General features: G+C 41.3%; 1 protein-coding gene across 6 annotated transcripts; it reads left to right on the top strand.

Moving 5' to 3' along the window:
• The first annotated feature begins 3137 nt into the window (after nt 1-3137).
• lztfl1 (leucine zipper transcription factor-like 1) lies at nt 3138-9871 on the top strand. 6 transcript variants are annotated; one of them, XM_031796289.1, is made up of 10 exons: nt 3138-3264; nt 4300-4424; nt 4595-4789; nt 6341-6398; nt 6662-6733; nt 6848-6913; nt 7688-7747; nt 8224-8400; nt 9547-9650; nt 9785-9871. In XM_031796289.1, exons 2-10 carry the CDS (start codon nt 4348-4350, stop codon nt 9801-9803), a joined length of 828 nt encoding a protein of 275 aa, XP_031652149.1. In that variant the 5' UTR covers nt 3138-3264; nt 4300-4347; the 3' UTR covers nt 9804-9871. The 6 variants fall into 6 exon arrangements, with proteins under 6 accessions (XP_031652149.1, XP_031652148.1, XP_020363126.1 ...); XM_031796288.1 differs by having other exon boundaries at nt 7688-7765; nt 8242-8400; XM_020507537.2 differs by having other exon boundaries at nt 3139-3264; nt 7688-7765.
• Nucleotides 9872-10236: the final 365 nt, after the last annotated feature.

Here is a 10236-nt window from a genome sequence, read left to right as displayed (position 1 = left end):
CCCCCTCCAGGTTTTGCCCATCTGCCCCATTATCCCCGTGTATTTATACCAGTGTTATCTGTTTTTCTGTTGCCAGTTTGTCTTGTCTCATCAAGCCTACCAGCGGTTTCCCGTACTCCTGTTTTCGCTCGTCTCTTTTCTAGTTTTCCCGCTTTTGACCATTCTGCCTGCCCTGACCCTGACTGCTGTTCTGTACCTTTCGGACTGCTCTGGATTACTGACCTGTCGTTTGCTTGCCCACTGTTTTTGTAATAAACTTTTTTGTTACTTCGAACTGTCTGCATCTGGGTCTTATCCTGAGGTCTGATAAGTTTGTGGAATTTCTTTCCTTCTTAATGTGTTTGATTCTCAGTTGTGTTGTGACAAGGTAGGGGTGGTATACAGAAGGCAGCCCAAATAAATGCTTCACAGAGTTCCGGTAACAGATATATCTCAACATCAACTGTTCAGAGACTGTGTGAATCAGGCCTTCATGGTCAAATTGCTGCAAATAAACCACTACTAAAGGACACCAATAATAAGAGACTTGCTTGGGCTAAGAATAAACATTAGACCTGTGGAAATCTGTCCTTTGGTCTGATGTGTCCAAATTTGAGATTTTTGGTTCCAACCGCCATATGTCTTTGTGAGATGCAGCGTAGGTGAACGGATGATCTCTGCATGTGTGGTTCCCACCGTGAAGAATGGAGGAGGAGGTGTATTAAAGGAATTTAATTGCTCTGTTTTAATACCCAATTAAATTAAACACTGTCAATTCATAAGGATTTGTAAGACCCTTATTCTATAATAATGGACAGAGCCCAGTCTTAAAGTCAATCAGCAGAGTTTATTCACGAGAGTACTGAATACGATACAGTTTACCACAGGTTATAAACTGAAAATGACGTCATTAGTTTCAGCACCAACCCGTGCCATCTCCGTTCCAGTACAAAGGCTGTATCTCAAGCCTTCCCACATCCGTCTCCCTACCAATTTAATATAATTTACGAGCCAAGGTCTTCTCGTGTAGATAAGCATTCTAGCCAGTCTGAAGATATCGTCCATTCATTCCTACCAAGGAACAGACAGTCATTGTTGTAACTCTTGACCACATTCACACACATTATATTCAGTACTGGGATAAAGAAAGAAAACTCATACATATACAGCAACATAATAGTATTCTGATTAGTCAGTCCTGATTGAAATATATACATAATTAGTCATCATTGATAAAAATTCCCTTAACAAGGTGTGATGGTGCTTTGCTGGTGACTGTCCATGATTTATTTAGAATTCAAGGCACACTTAACCAGCATGGCTACCACAGCATTCTGCAGCGTTACGCCATCCTATCTGGTTTGCACTTAGTGCCACTATCATTTGTTTTTCAACAGGACAATAACCCAACACACCTCCAGGCTGTGTAACAGCTATTTGGCCAAGAAGGAGAGTGATGGAGTGCTGCATCAAATGACCTGGCCTCCACAATCACCCGAGCTCAACCCTATTGAGATCATTTGGGATGATTTGGACCGCAGGGTGAAGGAAAAGCAGCCAACAACTCCTTCAAGACTGTTGGAAAAGCATTCCAGGTGAAGCTGGTTGAGAGAATGCCAAGAGTGTGCACAGCTGTCATCAAGGCAAAGGGTGGCTACTTTGAAGAATCTACAATATAAAATAACTTTTGACTTGTTTAACACTTTTTTGGTGACTACATGATTCCATATGTGTTATTTCATTGTTGTCTTCACTATTATTCTACCATTTAGAAAATTGTAAAAATAAATAAATTGTAAAAATCCTTGAATGAGTAATTGTGTCCAAACTTTTGACAGGTACTAATATATATATATATATATATATATATAAACTGAAATTTACATAAGTATTCAGACACTTTTCTCAGTTCTTTGTTTGTTGAAGGACCTTTGGCTGCAATTACAGCCGTGAGTCTTCTTGGGTATTACGCTACAAGCTTGGCACAACTGTATTTGGGGAGTTTCTCCCATTCTCCTCTGCAGATCCTCTCATGCTCTGTCAGGCTGCACAGCTATTTACAGGTCTTTACAGAGACGTTTGATCGGGTTCGTCCGGACTCTGACTGGGCCACTCAAGAACATTCAGAGACTTTCCCAAAGCCACTCCTGCATTGTCTTGGCTGTGTGCTTGGATCGTTGTCCTGTTGGAAGGTGAACCTTCGCCCCAGTCTGAGGTCCTGAGTGTTTTCATCAAGGATCTCTCTCTACTTTGCTCCGTTCATCTTTCCCTCGATCCTGACTAGTCTCCTAGTCCCGGCCACTGAAAAAAAAATCCACAAGTCATGATGCTAACACCACCACGGGCTGTCATGTGCATTTTTACTGAGGAGTGGCTTCCGTCTGGCCACTCTACCACAAAGGCCTGATTGGTGGAGACCTTCAGAGATGGTTGTCCTTCTGGAAGGTTCTCCCATCTCCACAGAGGAACTCTGGAGCTCTGTCAAGAGTGACCATCGGGTTCTTTGTCACCTGCCTTATCAAGGCCCTTCTCCCCTGATAGTTCAGTACGGCCGGATGACCAGCTCCAGGAAGAGTATTGGTGGTTCCAAACTTCTTACATTTAAGAATGATGGAGGCCACTGTGTTCCTGGGGACCTTCAATGCTGCAGAAATGTTTTGGTACCCTTCCCCAGATCTGTGCCTCGACACAATCCTGTCTCGGCGCTCTATGGAAAATTCCTTCGATTTCATGGCTGGGTTTTTGCTCTGACATGCACTGTCAACTGTGGGACCTTATATAGACAGGTGTATGCCTTTCCAAATCATGTCCAATCAATTGAATTTACCACAGGTGGACGCCAATGAAGTTGTGAAACATTTCAAGGATGATCAATAAAAACAGGATGCACCTGAGCTCAATGTCGAGTCTCATAGCAAACGGTCTGAATTTTTATGTAAATAAGATATTCAAGTTTTTAATTTTTTTAATGAATTTGCAAACATTTATAAAAACTGTTTCAGCTTTTTCATTATGCGGTATTGTGTGTAGATTGATGAAAACAATTCATGAATACATTTTAGAATATGGCTCTAACGTAACAAAATGCGGAAAAAGTGAAGTGGTCTGAATACTTTCCGAATGTACTGTATAGCCCCTCGAGTCATTTCATAGAATGCATAGAACTAGAAATGCTAACCCAACAAGGAACTTGTTCTATGGTTGAACGTGCTCCATGGTTACCAACGCAATGACGCTTTTCCGTATCCAAGACATCTCCAGCGCTGAAGAGGCGAGCTAGCTGATGTAATATTTTCAGATATCACCGTCAATAAACATAGACAGTTAAAAGCGTTGTGTAACTATTCGTTTGTCTAGCCAGTTAACATAACAAATAGCAGTAAAAGATTTGGGTGTTTGGCGTCAACAATGGTGAGTACATTAGCAAGCTAAGCTACTTTAGCCCAGCTAACGTTAGCTAGCTAGCTTATGTATCTAGCAACATGATATGGCCAGCTTGCTGGTGTGGATTTAGCAAGGGATCAAATCAAATTGTAATTCGGCGCATGTGACGAATACAACGGGTGTAATGTTAGACTTAACCGTGAAATGATTGCTTACGAGCCCTTCCCAACGATGTAGAGTTTTTAAAAAAAATGATTCAAAGAAAAATAGTAGCTAACACAAGAGGAATACAATACCCAAGAATTGAGCTATATAGTTACGAGTACCAAATCAATGTGTATGCGGTATTTGAGGTAGATATATACATGAGTCATGTCATGAAGGCAGGGTAAAGTGACTAACGACGTTAACGTTAGGCATCAGGATACAGTAGACATAATTCGAGTAAAATAAAGAAAAGAGTAGCAGCATTATGCTTTGTGACGTCTGGTGCGCGAACAATCTCTGTAATCGATGCGGTCGTCTGCACGGATAGTTAGCTTGCTGACGTTAGTTTAGTCAGTGAGTAGCGAAATTGTAAACATTCGCTAGCTAGACCTCTAGAATGTACAATGGCGTTTCCATGACGACGCAGCGCTGCATGCTAATTAGCTAGAGTTTCCACTAATTGCCACAGTCAAAATGGACTATCGTAAAAATTTAGGAAAACTCAAATGAGCTATTTGGTCTTAATTTAAGGTTAGGCATAAAGTTAGCAGTGTGGTTAAGAATGGGGTTAGGATTCAAATCCAATTTGAAGTAGAGAAATTGTTCGATATTGTGCTTGAAACAGTAACTTAACCTGAAGAGGGCCACAACCACAGATCCGTCTTCTAGTTTATGTTACTTAGCTGGAAATTGACATCCATCCCTGCCCCTCTTTCTATCTCCTTGAAGGCTGAGTTTGGTTTCAATGAGCACCATCAGAATGAGGCCATCAACTACATGCGCTTTGCACGCTCCAAGAGGATCATCAGACTCAAGACCATTGACTCCTGCTTCGAGGACCTTAAAGACAGCAGGTGTTGTATCACACAATTTTTTTTTTTTAAATCACAGCTAGTCAACAATGTTTGTTAGAGGAATGCAAGTCTGTCTTTTTAGGACAGCTTTGAAGGGTATTTGTGTGTATCTCCAAAGAAGAAGTTCCCCCACAGGGAGAAAGAGTTATTCTATTTATATTCTATTATAGGCTAGTGGAGGAGACATTCACAGTGGACGAGGTGCGGGACATGCTGGACGGGCTGCAGCTGGTTGTGCGAGGGGAGGTGGAGACAGAGCTCATCAACACGGCCCACACCAACGTGCTGCTGCTTCGGCAGCTCTTCTCCCAGGCTGAAAAGTTCTACCTCCGTCTGCAGACTGACATATCGGAGCTGGAGAACAGGTGGGCTGTGGGGAGGGGTGGGATGGCTCGGAAGTGGACTGTGGGGATGAGGGGGGGCTTCAAGGACAGGCTGAAGCCCATTTTGCGGCTCAGTTGGTAGAGCGTGGCGCTTGCAACGCCAGGGTTATGGGTTCGATTCCCACGGGGGACCAGTACAAAAATGTATGCACTCCTAACTGTAAGTTGCTCTGGATAAGAGCGTCTGCTTAGTGACTAAAATGTAAAAGAGTAGGTAGTACTGAGAATTAGGGAGTGTATGTGAAGGTATATTTCAGTTTAACATTGGAAACTAGCTGGTGGCTCAATGAATCTCAATAGCGCACTTCCTAAATCTAAACTCAGACTTAAGGCTATTGAAGCAATTACGCAATGGGTCAATAGCAGATAGCGGTTTCTCTCACTTCACTACACTTTTCCCCCAACAATACAATGAAGTGGGTGGGTGAGGTTAAAGACCCTTCCCTCACTCACTGCTTCACTCTGAGGATGGATCTGAACTTGCCACTTTGAAATGTATAACATGGCTCTGTGATGTGGAGTACATTTCCAGGCTGAGGGACTGTGTTAATGTTTTTTTTGTTTTTTTATAGAGAGGGAGGGGAAAGCCATTCCTTTTACAGTCCCAACTTTTTGATGTTGAAAAACTGACAGTCCATCAGCAATGTAGAATGGAGACAGTGAATACATGGCGAATTGTATTAGAGAGACCATTTTCGTACTTTACGAACAAAACTTTGATTTGCCTCTAAGGATATTGTGAGGTTGTTGTGAGATTGGTACATGAGTGTGAGGGAATGAGAGATATTGGTTTAATTCAATTTTTCTAACAATTTGGGTCTTTTGTTTGTATTTGCCATCTAACATCTGCTGAATTGAGAATATTAACCAGCTGTGTTTAAACTACATTTGACCTTTATTACACAGACACCAGTCATAGTACAAAAACAAAACATACAAAATCAAGCCTGTGCTTTTGTAGATTATGTTTTTGTGTTTCTATTATGTCTACAGTCACTCAATAAGATAACTTACCAAGCCCCTGAAGGTGTTCCGTAGGCCTCAATCCCGTGTGGCTGTCAGAAGCAGGGAATACGCCCATAGTAGCCAAAGAGCTACATGCATTCTGCAGCTTTTTCAAACCACATATAAGCGTGTAGCGGGGTGCTTTGTTTATCACAGACATTTATTTAAACTATCTTCAGGAGGATAACAATTGTGTTTTATTTTTCTTCTTAAAGATACATACAGTAACTGCCAGGTGGCTGCTTCCCTGTACTCCACGTCAAATGTTTTGCACAATGTTATTCTGTTGATCTCTTTCCTAAAGAAACATGCTAAGCTGTTAGGCCAGTTGTCCCCTACTTTCAGAAGCCCAATGAGTCAGTACACTCAATGAAACTCACTTTATGGTATCAAACATTAAGGTTAGAATGTTATTAGTCATTACTCTGGTTCGTTTATAAGCTATAAATGTGCCTAAAAGTATAAAATGTTCAAATTTTTTGTACATCTCTTTTTCTCATCTCCTTTGCTCTTTTTCATTTTCTACAGAGAGTTGTTAGAGCAAGTGGCTGAGTTTGAGAATACTGAGTTTAAAAACCCAAATAAGGTGAGTGCCCAACCACTTTGAACTATTTCCCCTTTATAAAAAAGAAGTGTGCATGTATTACATGTTTAGGGTTAGGGCTGAAATGTTGCACTTTCATAAAATACACAGCACTTGAATCCTATCACAATTGGAAATGGCAGACCTTTTTAAGTGAATGTTTTAAGTCCACATTATCAAGGTAATGGACAGCTGACAACATATATTGATGCCATTTATTGATGGGAGAGTATGTGCTCACTTACATGCCTTACTTCCTTACCCAGACTAACCAAGAAATTAGCAAGCCCAAGTTAGCACCGCTGAATGAAGGTGGGGTATCTGAACTTCTCAACAAGGTAAGGTACTCAAACCTCATCTGGTAGTACAGATGTATTTTGTAATAGCACCAGCTCAGCAGCTATATCACCAGCCATCTCATCAACTGTTTCTTCACATTGGTTTTTCATCAGGAGATATCAAGGCTACAAGAGGAAAATAATAAGCTCAAAGGCAGGCTCCGGACTTTGGAAACCCAGGTACCTTACACATCTGAATCCATAAAGTGTATTTCTGATTGACATGTTCTTACTTAGTTATGACGTTGCTTATCAATGGTGTGGTACTGTAGATTTGGACATAATTTTGTCAAGTTCTGTACCTGATCACTTCCATGATCATGATTAGTTTATAATGGCACGACAATATTCACCTGAATGACTCCTGATTTCCTAGTAACCACAGAACAATCATGAGCTGCTTGTCTGCTAGAGTGGAATGGATAGCCGACCAACTGCCTGGTTGGTTATTTGGGTAGCTATTTCCTCGGAGAGGGGTTTGGAAGGGGCTCCTTTTCATTAATGTACATAAGTAATAAAATAAAAAAATTGTAATATAAAAAATAGTAATATAGTAATATGCATAGTCTGGAATCCGTGTGTGTAAACTGCGTATTGAGGATTAACATATTCAGGATTTCCATTAAAATGTTGGCAGTGCCATACTCCTAAAATAAACAAATGAAAGACACTGTACTGTAGCAAGCTAGCTATCTGGCTAGAATAGCCTGCTATGTTACTAACTAAGTAAGTTATGTTCAAGTACTCTAGCTATTGCCATTCCAGCTGACAATCAGAGCTTGCATTTCAGAGCAGAGCGTCCAGAGTGAATTTACGAACACACCCTTTAATGCACTCTACTCTAATGCACTCTGCTCATGTTTCCACCTGACCTACACCTGACCTTGCTAATTGAATGATCGTATCACTTATATGTTTGTATCACTTATATGCAGTATACTGATTGTTTTTCAGGCCATGGGTGCGTTGGATGAGAAGACCAGGGCGGAGAGAGCTCTCAAAGACTTGCAGAAGGTCAAGGGGGAACAGCAAGTACTGTAGCACCATAAAAGGGCCATGGGTTCAAGGTTTTGGGTTAACAATATAACAAACAAATCTGGTTCAAAAGACCATAGAATGACAACTGCACTTAACTTTTCAGTTGTATTTCCTGTTTACTTTCTGATTTTTGTGCATTGTATAATTTTTTTCTTTTTAGTGAAGTTGTCCACATGCTGGACTTGTGTTTATGATGTGTTGAAACTTTTGTCCTGCTTTTTTTCTAAACGATTACTATTATTTAATTTGCTTTCATGGAAATCAACTGGTATGTATCAATCTGACCCTATGCTTTGTGTGTTGAATATATGTCAATCTGAGTGTGCATCTCAAATGGCACCCGATTCCCATAGAGCTCTGGTCAAAAGTACTGCACTGTATCGGGAAAAGGGGGCCATTTTGGAACGCGCATAAAAGTTCACCCACTGACATGCTGTGTGTTTCTCCCCAAGATGGCCACCCGTTCTCAGGAGATCACTAGTCTGGAGGACACGGTGGCAGCACTGCAGGAAGACTACCAGAAGTCCCTGAGTGTCAACGCTGCCTCCCAAAGAGACCTGCAGGACAACCTGGTGTCTGCCAAACATGACCTGCTCAGGGTACAGGAACAACTGTCCCTGGCAGAGAAGGTACGTGCTTGGTCCGTACCCTATACTGGTACCTACCTGATGCGTTTCACATAAATCCTGCATTGATTTCAACCAATGGACAATTGTGTGAACTTCAGTCTCAAAATACAGTGTTTCCTGAAAGTATTCTGACCCCTTGACTTTTTCCACATTTTATTACGTTACAGCCTTATTCTCAAACTGATTAAATATTTATTTTCCTCATCAATCTACAAACACTACCCCATAATGACAAAGTGAAAACAGGTTTTTAGAAATGTTTGCAATTTTTTAAAATTATTTACATAAGTATTCAGACCCTTTGCTATGAGACTCGAAATTGAGCTCAGGTGCACTGTTTTCATTGAACGGCACACACCTGTCTATATAAAGTCCCACAGATGGCAGTACATCTTAGAGCAAAAACCAAGCGATGAGGTCAAAGGAATTGTCCGTAGAACTCCAAGACAGGATTGTGTCGAGGCACAGATCTGGAGAAAGGTACCAAAACATTTCTGCGGCATTGAAGGTCCCCAAAAATACAGTGGCCTCCATCATTCTTAAATGGAGAACCACCAAAACTGCTCCAGAGCGCTCAGGACCTCAGACTGGGGCGAAGGTTCACCTTCCAACAGGACAACGACCCTAAGCAGACAGCTAAAACAACACAGGAGTGGCTTCGAGACAAGTCTATAAATGTCATTGAGTGGCCCAGCCACAGCCCAGACTTGAACCAGATCGAACATCTCTGGAGAGACCCGTAAATAGCTGTGCAGTGACACTCTCCATCCAACCTGACAGATCTTGAGAGGATCTGCAGAGAAGAATGGGAGAAACTCTCCAAATCACTATAATCACTGCCAAAGGTGCTTCAACAAAGTACGGAGTAAAGGGTCTGAATTCTTATGTAAATGTTTTCATTTTTAATACATTTGCAATCATTTCTAAAAACCTGTTTTTGCTTTGTCATTATTGGGTATTGTGTGTAAATTAGTGAGGAGGAAAAACAATTTAATCCATTTTAGAATTAAGGCTGTAACGTAACAAAAAGTTAAAGGGGGTGAATACTTTCCGAATGTACTGATCTGAAGTTATCATTTGAGCTATGGACCCAATTGTATATCTGCCATTTCGAGGTTATCATGCAATCGAGTTTTGTGTGTGTAGGAGCTGGACCGGAAGTTCCAACAGACTTCTGCCTACCGCAACATGAAGGAGATCCTCACCAAGAAAAATGAGCAGATCAAGGACATCAGGAAACGGCTTTCAAAGTGAGTCGGTTGATTATTATACAAATTTGTTATGTATGACTGGTTGATTAAGATTCTTCTCCTGAAAGATGATTATGTTTGCAGTTCCTGTCTAACAACCTTCTCTGCTAACAGTTCCAATGTATCAATTCTAGATACGAGTCTGATGAATGAACCCTTTGCATCACACAACAAGACACAAAATGGAGGTTAAAATATACGACAAGAGGGTAGAAATGGCCCAAAACCGGGGACTTGTCACTCTGGAGAGGGTTTTTGCCCATTTACCATTTATTCTACCCCACTGCAGGAGCAGGTGCTTTGAACAAAAAATTGAATTGAGAATATCACCTGTAGTTCAGAACCTTTCAGAAGAATTGTATCATCTTGCTGATCCAGCAGCTTTTGTAGTCATTGGCTTTAGGAGATGATTGCGGGGTATTAAGGGTTGGGGGCTAATCGACAGCCTCCTATGGTCAGTCTCACTGGGAGAAGAACCTTGAATGTCTCTGTCCCTCTGCTACTCCGTGCTGTCCCATATCTAGGAGCTGGAGCTTTGTGTGTTTAGTAGTAGGTTTTCCTCATTGCACTATGCAAGTACTTTCAC

Source organism: Oncorhynchus kisutch, linkage group LG18 (assembly GCF_002021735.2).
Source record: "Oncorhynchus kisutch isolate 150728-3 linkage group LG18, Okis_V2, whole genome shotgun sequence".
In the NCBI taxonomy this organism is placed as follows: Eukaryota; Metazoa; Chordata; class Actinopteri; order Salmoniformes; family Salmonidae; genus Oncorhynchus; species Oncorhynchus kisutch.
Note: the sequence above shows the minus strand (reverse complement) of the source record. Positions and strands in the feature narration are given on the sequence as shown.

Excerpts from the sequence above, each read along its gene's own strand:
- lztfl1 (XM_020507534.2), top strand. Across the intron at positions 6,399-6,661 it reads AGTTTAAAAACCCAAATAAG|ACTAACCAAGAAATTAGCAA; the intron begins GTGAGTGCCCAA and ends TTCCTTACCCAG. Across the intron at positions 6,914-7,687 it reads TCCGGACTTTGGAAACCCAG|GCCATGGGTGCGTTGGATGA; the intron begins GTACCTTACACA and ends ATTGTTTTTCAG.